This window comes from Macrobrachium nipponense, chromosome 32 (genome assembly GCF_015104395.2).
Source record: "Macrobrachium nipponense isolate FS-2020 chromosome 32, ASM1510439v2, whole genome shotgun sequence".
Classification (NCBI taxonomy): Eukaryota; Metazoa; Arthropoda; class Malacostraca; order Decapoda; family Palaemonidae; genus Macrobrachium; species Macrobrachium nipponense.
Window position 1 is genome coordinate 62,015,729 of NC_061094.1, and position 12,834 is coordinate 62,028,562.

The window sequence follows — 12,834 nt, forward strand, 5'->3', positions numbered from 1 at the left end:
GGGTAAGAACGGAAACTTGATCCAATAATCTGATGCTATCATAAATATATATGAAATGAAACAGAATACTGCACTTGCGATTTAATTTTCACATAAAAAAATCGTAAGGATCAATTCCCGGGTAAGAACAAAATTGATCCAAATTAAATTTCATGTAAATAAATAAATGAAAATGAAAAGAAATATTGCAATTGCGATCCACTTTCATTGCATTCTATTATACAAAATTAAAAGGCTCGTGCTGAGCGCAATCACACTCTCAGTAACGAACGCACAGGGCAAAAATATAATGAAAAGAGTACTTACATTTCTCAATTACACACTTTCGCCCAAAATACATGACTCGGCGCGAGCGTGCCCGCCCTCGGCACCGAGACATAATTCAAGGGTTCAATTCATGAAAAGAGAGGAAATCGCCGCATCTACGGCGATAACTCCATGTTGGTTCATAATTAATTAATGAAAATGAAAACAGTGTACTTACAGTTTCATTTTCAAGTCAAACAAACCATTAGTACACAATATAAACAAAGCATACGACGATGAAGCAGGCAGAGAGCGATGACGAACACGTCCTTCACACCCGCGGCCGAAAGCAAAAGTGATTTGTTTACCTCCCCTCGGACAAGCAGTTAACTACCGTTCTCCCCTTGTTCGAAGCTTACGACCGTTCCAGCTGCCGCTAGCTACTTCCTATTGTTAAAGGACCGATGGTTTGTATTACGTATCGGAACAAATCAAATGTTTCTAACGTTTTCGTACATCTGGCTGCCAAAAACCATAGAGGAACGAATACGGAAAAGTGCTAGAGGAACGACTACGGAAGGTGAATTATATACATGTTTTTTTTTTTTTTGCTTTTTTGTTTTTGGCTAGCACTTTCATTGATTTCAGTCTTTATTAGTATTTTGAATTTCTTTAATAATCGTATGCCAGAAATAAATGTAACCTTTAATGTTTGCATGCTTTAATGTTTGCATGCTAAGAATGGCAAAATCATCATTGCCACATTAGTGGAGGCTTCACACATACGCCGTTCCATTATTATAAACTGTTTCCATGAATTCTAGTTGTCTAAGTAATGCAATAATGATAAAATTGCTTAATATTTTATGTATATACTTCCAATACATAGCTAATTACACCAATTTCAACGTTTTGTGTGTAGTCTTATATCCAGTTTGGAGGGTCAACACATACCGAATGGCAACAGAGAGAGATAGAGAGAGAGAGAGAGAGAGAGAGAGAAAGGAAGGCGGAGGAACGAAGAGAAAAGGGATGGCGGTGGTGGGGGAGGGGGGGGGGGGGGGGGGGGTAGTATGGAGCTTTATACGCGTGTTCGTATCCATTTCTGCATAATGGAGTTTTTGTCTCTTGGTACAAGGACAAGTGTCGTTATTCTTTACGATTAGTGATTCACGATACCTTTATAAATTACGGCACTGGGTGTAATGCACTATAGCAAAATCTCGTTCTGTTACGAGTGTTCGTTACAGAAATAGGTATTGCCCAAAAACGTGCTTGCACTGTCTCTGAACCCATAGTAGACATGCTGCTTAGTTGTCAATCAAGTTTTTTATAACCAAGTATTTTTTTACAGCTAGCTATTGAATAAATTTGTATTTTTCTCAGTCAAAACATATGCCCCTCAATGCTAACTTTTCCTCTTTTAACGACTTTCTGGTCATTGCAAATTCGGCCCCATAATTTCTTATGGTGCGAAAACAGACAGAGTCCCATGGACCTGAAAACGATTGCGTCACACTACGGCGATAATCCAGCAGTAAAACATCTTCATATATCCAAAAAGTAAATAATAAAGATATATATGCGCCTTATACGATTATAACAATTACATGTATAGCTGATAACAATCTGCATGAATAACTGGTAAACTGTTCTGCAATGACAGTTGAGTATAGCAATTATTTACAATAGGTACGAAAGTCAAGATGTTGTGACGTCATAATACAGAACTTAAAAGAACGTTCTAATTCTGAAAAATAATTACTTAAATTTGAGCCAGAGTCGAGTTACTTTTTCAATAACGAATATTTTCAAATTAATCATCATAAATATGTAAAATATGACAATTTGTCGAAAATTGCATTTTTCCTAACTATACAAACCTGAGGTCCTTTAACAATAGGAAGTAGCTAGCGGCAGCTGGAACGGTCGTAAGCTTCGAACAAGGGGAGAACGGTAGTTAACTGCTTGTCCGATCGGGAGGTAAACAAATCACTTTTGCTTTTGGCCCATGCAAAATACGCAGAGTGAGGGGTGGCATGAGGAGGGACTTTATGTTAAAGGACCTCAGGTTTGTATAGTTAGGAAAAATGCAATTTTCGACAAATTGTCCATTTTGTTCCGATACGTAATCACCCTCGGTCCTTTAACAATAGGAAGACTCACTTCTTGGTGGGAGGAATCTGAGTCTTTTGATGAACAGACTGGTGTTCGTCCATCCTGGAATGCCTCCCTGGTCGTAAGAGCGAGGGAGGGATCCAAGCCTCTGTCCGATTGATCGGGGTGTGCACCGCAGGATCAATGGTCAGACCTCTGGGCCGAGTACTAAGAGAGAGGCAAGCGTATCTCTTCGTACCAGCATTGTAAGAACTTTTCCTTTACATGAGCAAATGTAAAGTAATGGGTTTGTCTCATGTTGGCATCCACTTCTCCCCCTTGTTGGAGAAAGTGGTGGATATTTACTCCTATCTCTAGTTAAAGAGATAGATGGAGCTCTGTTGAATAGCTTACCTGCATCTGACTCCTTTCCAGCAAGGTACGACCGTATCCCTCTGCCCACAGGTAGAGTAGAAAAAGATGGTGAAGAGAAGCCAGTCACTCTCTCATTCACGCATTCATTCTCCCAGTCATACCAGGAATCGATGCTGTTTCTGCCTGCTCGGGTTGCTGGGTAAGCTTACACAACGTGTTGAGCAGCCACCACAGTCCCAAGGAAAAAGTATCCAAGGACTTGTGGGCAATATCCCGAAGGTAGAAGGACGTGAAGGTGGTCTGGTTGGCCCAGACACCTGCCTTCAGGACCTGCGCCACGGAGAAGTTCTTACGGAACGCTAAGGAGGGTCCGATACCTCTGACTTCGTGGGCTCTTGGACGGAGCGTACGGATGTCGTCGCTACCATCACAGCTTCGTACGCTCTCCTGATCACCTCACGCAGCCAGAAAGAAAGCGTGTTCTTGGAGACTTCTTTCTTGGTGACCCCAGTGCTAACGAAGAGCGTCGACACTCAGGCCTGAGATGTCGATTCTCTTCAGATAGCGCCGTAGCGCCCTCACAGGGACAAAGCAGCATCTCATCCGCATCGTTATCGGTGAAGTCCAGGAGGGATGGGGATCGTGAAAGACTCGAACCTGTCGTCAGGGATCGACGGATTCTGAGTCTTAGCTACGAAGTTCGGGACGAAATCGAGCGTCACAGTTCCCCAGCCTCTGGTATGTTTAACATCATAAGAAAGGCCATGTAGTTCCCCTACTCTCTTCGCCGATGCCAGGCCAGCAAGAAGAGGGTCTTGAGGGTCAGATCCCTGTCTGACGACTCTCGGAGTGGCTCGAAGGGTCTTCGAGTCAAACTCCTAAGTACGAGAGTCACATCCCACGCAGGGGCCTGAGTTCCCTGGGTGGCAAGACCTTTCGAAGCTCCTCATTAGCAAGGATATCTCGAACGAATTCGAGATGTCCAGTCCCCTCAGTTTTTAGGACGAGAGCCAGGGCGGCTCTATATCCCTTAACTGTGGGTACTGAGAGGAGCTTCTCTCGGCGAAGAAACACGAGGAAATCCGCTACCTGCTGAAGAGTGGCTCTGAGAGGAGACAGACCCTGTCTACGACCCACCACAGAAGACGGCCCACTTCCCCTGGTACACAGCTGCAGAGGACTGTTTGACGTGTCCAGCCATCTCTGTTGCTGCGCTACGAGAAAAGCCTCTCGTTCGCAAGAGATGGTGGATAACAGCCAGCCGTGAAGTTGAAGGGACTGGACTGCGTGGTGGTACCGTTCTACGTGTGGCTGGGCTAGGAGGTTATGCCAGGTGGGTAGTTCTCTCGGTGCGTCCGCAAGAAGAGCCAGCAGGTCCGGATACCAAACGGCTTGAGGTCGTTTGGGAGCCACCAGGATCATTCTGAGATTGGAGTGACCACGCTCGACTGATCACTTTCCGAATCAGACAGAAGGGAGGAAAGGCGTAAGCGAAGAGGTTGTCCCAGGGGTGTTGGAGAGCGTCCTCTGCAGCTGCCCATGGTCCGGCACAGCTGAAAAGAAAACCTGAAGTTTTCTGTTGTGCCGGGTGGCGAACAGGTCTACGACCGGTACGCCCCCAACAGGTTGAAGAGTTTTCCTTTCCGCCACATCTTGGTGTAGAGACCATTCGGTCCTTATCACCTGATCCCGACGGCTGAGCTTGTCTGCTACTACATTCCTCTTGCCTGGAATGTAGCGTGCTGACAGCTCTATCGAGTGAGCCGTGGCCCACTCGTGCACCTGCACTGTCAACTGATGGAGCGGAAGAGACACTAGCCCCCCCTGCTTGTTGACATATGCCACTACTGTGGTTTGTCGCACATCAACACCACTGAGTGTCCCACCAAGCGGTCCCGAAACTCTTGAGAGCGTTGAACGCCGCCTTGAGTTCCAGGACTTGATGTGAAGGTGCTTTTCGTGATGGTCCCACACACCTGCAGTCAGCAACTCCTCCAGGTGTGCGCCCCATCCCTCGGTCGATGCGTCTGAGAACAGAAGCATCTCCGGAGGGGAGTGCGTATAGGCATCCTCTTAAGAGGTTTCTTCGTCGTCGAGCCACCAGGCTAGGTCCTTCCTCACCTTGTCCGTGATAGCCACGGGAAAGTAAGGAGGATCCCTGGCCTGAGACCAACTCTCCCTTAGCCCCCACTGGAGAGACCGTAGGTGAAGACGCCCGTGAGGGACTAACTTCTCGAGTGACGACAGATGGCCGATCACGACTTGCCATTGCTGTGCTGCCTGTTCCTGCCGCGACAGGAACCGGCCGGCTGCCTCCCTGAATTTGCTGATACGCAAGTCTGCGGGAAACGACTTGCCCTGCTACCGTATCTATCAGCATACCCAGGTACTTCATCTTCTGCTTGGTTCGAGATCGGACTTCTCGTAGTTTATCACGATCCCCAGATCGCGACAAAACTTGAGGAGTCGATCTCTGTCCTGTAGCAACTGCGAGCGGGAGCTCGCCAGGACCAGCCATCGTCGAGATACCTCAGAAGACGTATCCCGTTCGAATGGGCCCAAGCCGACACCAGAGTGAACACTCGCGTGAACACCTGTGGGGCGGTTGAGAGACCAAAACAAAGTGCCCTGAATTGGTACACCGTCCCGTCGAAGATGAAGCGGAGGTACTTTCTGGAGGACTGATGGATGGGTATTTTGAAAATACGCGTCCTTTCAGGTCCACTGAAAGCATGAAATCGTTCCCCCTGATCGAGTCGAGCACTGAGCGTGCCGACTCCATCGTGAACCGCGTCGTGCGAACGAAGCGGTTCAGGGGAGAGAGGTCTATCACCGGGCGCCAGCCCCCCGATGCCTTCTCCACTAGGAAGAGGCGGCTGTAAAAGCCCGGTGACTGGTCCTCCACGATTTCTACAGCTCGTTTCGCCAGCATGGTCTTGATCTCCTGTCGAAGAGCGTTGTCCTTTGCTGATCCCCGGACATAGGTCTGTAGATGGACCGGTTTGGAGATGAGGGGGGGCCGAGACTCGAAGGGTAGTAGATTATCCCTCCCGAGGACGTCTACTATCCAGTTCTCAGCGCCGTAGCGCTGCCAAGTCGCCCAATGGCTCGCCAGGCACCCCCCCACTTCCGGCAGCAGGTGAGGGGAACGCCGTCCCTAGCGTTTCCCTCCTCGTTTCGACTTCTTCCAGCACCTCCTCGGGGAAAGGAGGGCTGGGAGGAGGGCTGGTTGCGGCCTCCTCTCGCAGAAGTCGAAACAACTGGAGTCTTCACACGGGGTTTGGACGGTGCAACCGTCTTCGCCGCCGTGGAAGCGCTAGCCAAGCTCTTTGGTTTGGCCGCAGTTACTCGAGATTGCCCAGAAACCTTCGAGACTGCCTGGTGACTAAGCGGTCACTCTCGTCAGTGCGCCGCCGTTCCACCGCAGCGTCCACCATCTCTCCAGGAAAGAGAGACTGGGGAACTCCTAAGAGGTCCATTTCGTAGCCCGAGTGCCGCCTCACGCCCAGCCCCCTTGGTCACTCGGGTAAGGACTGCGTCCCTACGTCGAAGAACCAAGTTGGCCCACAGGTTAGCAGTCTGATGGGCAGGTAAGCAGATTGCTCTTCCTCCAGAACTGGCAACAGTCTCCTAAAAGAAGCGTCGTCTTCGAGAGCAGAACTCCCGGAGCCGGCCGCTACTTTGGATATTGTGAGGGACCACAAATCCAACCAGGAAACTGCCTGGAATGCTGCCATAGCGGTAGATTCCAGGGCAAGTGCCTCTGCTGCGAGAACCATAGGTTCTCCGACAGGAGCTGCTGCAGGGACCACACCTGGAGTCAGCCTCGCTAACTCCGGGTTAACCTGTTTCGGCAGTATCGGGTCTTCCGATGGCACGTAGAATCGCCTCTGCCGCTGTAGAGGAGGAGGAAGCAGCTTAGAGGACCGTCCGGATTTTAGCGAGTCCTCCCGTCCTGAGACGAGATTCTCCACCTGATCCAGGACTGAGTCCGCAAGCTCTGATCGTGGCAACCCCATCGTCATTTTGGGCTCCCTCTTGGGACCCCAAAATGACTCGAGCCGGGACGTGGGCTCTGCTGGTGGTAGCGGCGATCCTTCCGCGAGGTCATTATGCAGACGCATCAGCTTAATGACCTCTGCGAAATTCCTCTGTATCTCGGGCGTCACAGCGTCTTGTGGAGTAGGACCGTCCAGTCCCTCCAGCAAGAGCATATCCCTCGATACTCCTCCTTCAGAAGGAGGAACAGCGACAGACCCCTGACGGTCGCCTCCAACTACTTGCGCGTACGTCCTGGTCGGTCCTAAGACCGTGCCTGAGCCGTACGGCGTCATAGCCGGGTCACGAGCGGCGCACCTCTCGTGATCGCTCCTTGGTACCTCGCCTCCATCCCCGGTATAGCCCGAGGAGGTTGAAGGTACGGGAGAGGCAGACCTGACGCTCCCCCCTCGCTCGCTGGCAGGACCAGCGTGCGTGGAGGGCTGCTGCTGATCGTCAACCCGCGGTGACGGTCGAGCAGTAGGCCTAGCGTCGCCGCTCGCCTGGGGCGATTGGCTCGGCTGAGAACGTCGAGACCGATCTCTAGCGTCAGGCGAGCTGCCGCTGGTCACCGTCTCCGCCCGGTCCCATCGGGAGCGGCGGACGGGTGACCTGCTAGGCTCCCTTTCGCGTCGAGACCGGCCAGCGTCCTCTCGGCGCGTCAAACCGCTGGTACCGGCGGCCGTGGGGACTCCTTCCTCGCCTCAACCCGTGGCCGGTCAGCGACCGTCACGTCAGCCCGAGCAGCCAGTTGGTCGCTGCGAGAGCGTCCACTGGCCTGGCGAGAGTCGTGTGCACGACTCTCGCCAGTCTTCTGCTCCGCGCCGCTGTCTTGACGGCGAGCGAGCTCGGACGTCAAAACTTTGGCTGGACGGTCCTCTTTTGGAAGAGCGTCCACTCGGTGCTTTCTCGCGAACGAGAAGCGCCGACGGAACCTGGTTTAGCGGCAGAACCGCTAGCACCAGGTGAGGACGCACCAGCCGAGGCTGATGCACCTCTGGTCCCCGTCGACTTCTTCTTTGCAGAAGAAGCGACGGGCCCTGTACCCGAAGGAACAGGAGGACCAGCAGAAGCTCCCCAACTCGCCTGAGCGAGCCGGGCCCTTAGAAGATCCCGAAGGAGTCTTCTTAGGGGGGGAGGAGGCAGCCTTTTCTTCTTCTTCGGCTGTTTAGCCTTAGAAGTCGAAGGGGAAGGAGAGGCAGCAGACGACGAAGAAGACGATGAAGACGACGACGACACCTCTCCTCTTCCTCTTCTTCTTCGCCAGGCTCCGCAGGACAGAGGTCAGGGGTCTTCCATCCAGGAGGGAGCCGGGGCAGTTGCCGAAGCAACAGGGCCCGACTGCAACCTGTCCGGAAAGACCTGAGACTGTTTACAGCAACACCAGCAGCAGGAACAACAGGAACAGGTCCGGAACAGCATGGAAACTGGCAGGAACATCTGAAATGGAATGTGCAGGCCTATCTGAAAAGGAAAGAGCTAGCTGGAACGGCAACAGGTACGGCAGGCACGGCAGGTACCACGGGAGAGCCAGGCGTCCTGTCGACAGTCACCGTCATCCGTGGCACTGGCGGCAGGTCCAGGGGGGTACTCTTAGGGCAGCGGAAGTCCGGGTCGGCAAAGGAAAAAATCCAGGTGGTGGTGGCATCGTCCTCTTTGGAACGGCGGCAATGGGTTTTTGTACTGCCACCGTGGGTGGTCACCGACATTATATGGGGCGTATATACCAGATGTGGTGGCATCTCATACGCTGGGGATCGTTAATGTGGTAGTAGTGGTGGTCCACCGCACCATGAGTGACCACCGCCGACCCCCGCCAACCGCTGAAGCAACCCCTGGATGCTGGGCACTCCCTGCAGTCCCAGCGACTCCCACACCTGTCCCAAGTCGTCCTTCGCTGATGGCACACCTGCGGAAGCAACAGTCGGGTTAATTGGAGGGGCTTCCCCGCGCCTGGGGGGCGAAAACACCCCCCCCACCCCCCCAGAGCGGACGGAAGATCCCGAGTACAGCTGTACTCCGGGTAGCGGGCGCCCTCCTCCACACTCGACGGATCGAGAGAGGAAAAGGACTCCGCTACCCCCCCCGCAGGGGAAGGCGCGAAACGTGGGGGGCTGGCCCGGGAGGCAGGAAAGAGGACGAAGTGTCCGTCACCAAAGGAGTCACTGGGACTTTCCGATGACTTCTTGGCCGGCCTAAGTCTCTTCCTGCCCTCGTACAGCACCCACTGCGCCTCGGACCAATTCATACAAACCACACATGGTTCGTTGCGGGAGCACTCTCGCCCCCCCCCGACAACGAGTACAAACCTCGTGGGGTCCACCTCAACGAAAATGACCTGAACCCTCCACATTTACGCCCCCCTCCAGCCCGGGACACACTCTACGGGCGACTGGAGGGCGCGGTGATATTTCCATTTCTTCCAATTCACTCATTGCAAGAATAATAGAATTGAGAAAAAGTACTTACAATCACTCCTGATATACAGAAAGAGAAACAAATACTCAAAGTTGAAGCAAACGACAAAGCGGGCAGAGCGATGGCGAACACGTCCTTCCCACACACGGCCGAAAGCAAAAGTGATTTGTTTACCTCCCAGTCGCGCGGCGCGCGACGATCGGACAAGCAGTTAACTACCGTTCTCCCCTTGTTCGAAGCTTACGACCGTTCCAGCTGCCGCTAGCTACTTCCTATTGTTAAAGGACCGAGGGTTTGTATTACGTATCGGAACAAATTGATGTTTTACTACTTATTCAAAAATTAGCTAAGAGCACGCTTCTCGTCATCTTCTACCAAAACAGCTGTTTACTCCTGGCTTGTTTGTTGGTGAGAAATCGTGTTTCGATTGTTGTGATGAAAGTGCTCCAGCGTCTGTGGGCACAAGTGGTGTGTGGATTTATCACAGGAAATGGTTAGTTTATTGACACAAGCTACTCCGTAAACATCGAGATGGCGTCAATCTTCTAAATACCTCGAGTTGTAAGTAAAAATGTTGAACGCGTTTTGGTGAGATTTCCACTGCCGTGGGCGCCATTTTCAGTACCCTCTGTTTAAATCTTAAAATTTGGCCTTAATTTCTAACTTTAGAGAAAATACTTACTCGAAAGGAGAGTAGAGGTCTTTAGCTCCGTTTTCTCACCAACAACAAGTCGCGACTGATGCCCATCTCGGGTGTCAGGACGCGTTATAATGTACTTTTTCGGAGGGTGGCAAGCGTTGAATGTAGGTGGCCTGGTTGGCCTGCCGTGGTGATCTACCCTATAGTATACGCTAACATTGTTCAAATGAGTGCTGGGAAGGCTGGGAAAGAGGGTGGATTGTCTGTGGTTAGAACGGCCAGTCACGCGACTGCCACCATATTGGATTTCAAAACTCCCTTGAAAACATATTTTATGAAGAGCTCACATGCTTATTTTAGTTCGTATGGGGCTTTCATATATCACATTATGTTGACGAAGTCTTTTGAATGGTATGCTTAAAGATGTAATTGTATTTTTGTTTCACCAATTAAATATCGAGTGAATAAGGCCGAGCCATGCGATGACTATGGATCGACTGCGGTTGTTTACCCTATAAATAGGTACTACTTAGAATTCTTGTTCAAGAGGTAAAACTGCAAAGAAAAATCACAACTGCCATAGTCTAGGCCACAGTGGACATTAATCTCTGTTGATAGAAATTCTCGATGGTGAGCCTGGCCATGTTAGGCTAGTTGCGGGTACCAGTCCGGTAAGAACCAAACTGGCAAAAGCCTAATCAACAGCCAGAGAATGAAAAAAATATAAGCCCGTGAATTATATATAAATGTGCAAGTTTCTGAGCCTATAGCGACTCAGAATGTCGCATCGAAATTTCAGCTGTGGGTCGAGACTCAGCTGTCAAAATAGAGACCAAATTTTGATGTGACGCCGAAAGGTTAGGCTACCAAGCCTTTTGGCTGGGCTAACATTAAAGCCTGATATAATACGTTATCCTGATATAAATGTGAATAAAACAGCCCGACATAGTTCTAGACTTCATTCATATTAATCGGAATACATTAAATAAGCCGGGTCCAGTATGGCTCGAAAAAACACCTGGCATAGTCAAGCCCACCCAGGGTCACAAATACCCGAAAAAAACAGAATAAATAAAAGGAAAAAACGACACTTACTGGCTTGATCTGTCGGATTCATATATTTACCACTCTTGGTGGTATTTATACTTCGTCGTCCCATGGTTAAAGGTCAAATTTAAAATAACGAGGGTCACGAGAAGAGAATAACTGTGTTCCCTAATAGTCTGTCGAGCTCTAATGTTATTGTTTTCACGTAGGAACAAACGACGATCGGCGAGTCGCTGCTTCTTCTTCTTCTTCTTCTTAAAATCTGTCGTTTTGCTTGTGAGATGTTTCTGATCTCAAAATTCTAATTATTTCTTTATTCCCATATAATTTAATGTTAGTAGAAGCTTTTTATCTATTGAAAATAATAGATCGTAACGTCCTTTTCTACCAGGATAAGCATGATTAAGCATAAGCAATCGGTGATTCGCTGCTGTTTCTTAAAATCTGTTACTTTACTTGCGAGAGATAACTGCTCTCAAAGTTTTGTTTCCGTCATATTACTTTTACATACACAGACACACACACACACACACACACACACACACACACACACACACACACACACACATAGAAAGAGAGACCTTACAGACCTTACAAGACCTTAACCAGTTTTCGGGTTTTCGGGTTGCCCCCAGGTACCCTCAGTGTGAGGCACCTCTAATGTCTACCAGAGAGTTGCTAGTACATCTTCCGGTATATTTTGCATCTTCCAATCTTGGATGGTCTGGGATGCAGTTTAGATATTTGTCGAGCTTATTCTTAAACACATCTACGCTCACTCCTGATATATTCCTTAGATGAGCTGGCAACGCATTGAATAGACGCTGCATTATCGATGCTGGTGTGTAGTGGATTAATGTCCTGTGTGCTTTCCTTATTTTTCCTGGTATTGTTTTGGGCACTATTAATCTACCTCTGCTTGCTCTTTCTGATATTTTTAGTTCCATGATATTTTCTGTTATTCCTTCTATCTGTTTCCATGCCTGAATTATCATGTAGCGTCTCTTCTCCTTTCTAGACTATATAATTTTAATGATTGTAGTCTTTCCCAGTAGTCAAGGTCCTTAACTTCTTCTATTCTAGCTGTAAAGGACCTTTGTACACTCTCTATTTGTGCAATATCCTTTTGATAGTGTGGGTACCATATCATATTGCAATATTCAAGTGGACTACGAACATATGTTTGATAAAGCATAATCATGTGTTCAGCTTTTCTTGTTTTGAAGTGCCGTAACAACATTCCCATTTTTGCTTTACATTTTGCCAAAAGAATTGCTATTTGATCTTTGCATAACATGTTCCTATTCATCATCACACCAAGGTCTTTAACTGCTTCCTTATTTGTGATTGTCTCATTATTAGGTCCCCTATATGCATATAGCTTTCCTTCTCTGTCTCCATAATTTATTGATTCAAATTTATCAGAGTTAAATACCATCCTATTTACCTCTGCCCAATCATATACTTTGTTAAGGTCTCTTTGTAGAGCGTTCCTATCTTCATCACAAGTAATTTCTCTACTTATTCTTGTGTCATCAGCGAAACTACTCACTACCGAATCCTTAACATTACTGTCTATGTCTTCAATCATAATAACAAACAGTATTGCAGCTAACACCGTACCTTGTGGCACACCGGATATTACCTTGGTTTCATCCGATTTCTCATCGTTTGCAATAACTATCTGTTTTCTGTTGTGTAAAAATTCTTTTAACCATCTTCCTATTTTATCTACGATATTATAATAATAATAATAATAATATGTTTTATTTCAGCTCGGGGCCATATACATTGAGTATACAAGATACAGACAGTAACATACACAATCTAGATACATGAGATATGATAAAATAGAAAAAGAAAATGAATAATCGGCACTTATCCATAATATAGCTGAGGTAGCATAAAAGCTAGTAATCATCATACTGGTAATAACAGTAATAATATTGGTGAGAAAAAAAAATGCATTGCGA

General features: G+C 48.6%; 1 protein-coding gene across 1 annotated transcript in view; it reads right to left on the reverse strand.

Annotated features, from left to right (window-relative positions):
* The window catches only part of LOC135207556 (WW domain-binding protein 11-like), a 41,243-nt gene extending 30,162 nt beyond the window's left edge, over positions 1-11,081 (reverse strand). Inside the window, exon 1 of the mRNA XM_064239386.1 lies at positions 10,910-11,081. Within this exon, the coding sequence (XP_064095456.1) occupies positions 10,910-10,973 (64 nt within the window). The 5' untranslated portion in view covers positions 10,974-11,081. The remainder of the gene's footprint in view (positions 1-10,909) is intronic.
* Positions 11,082-12,834: the final 1,753 nt, after the last annotated feature.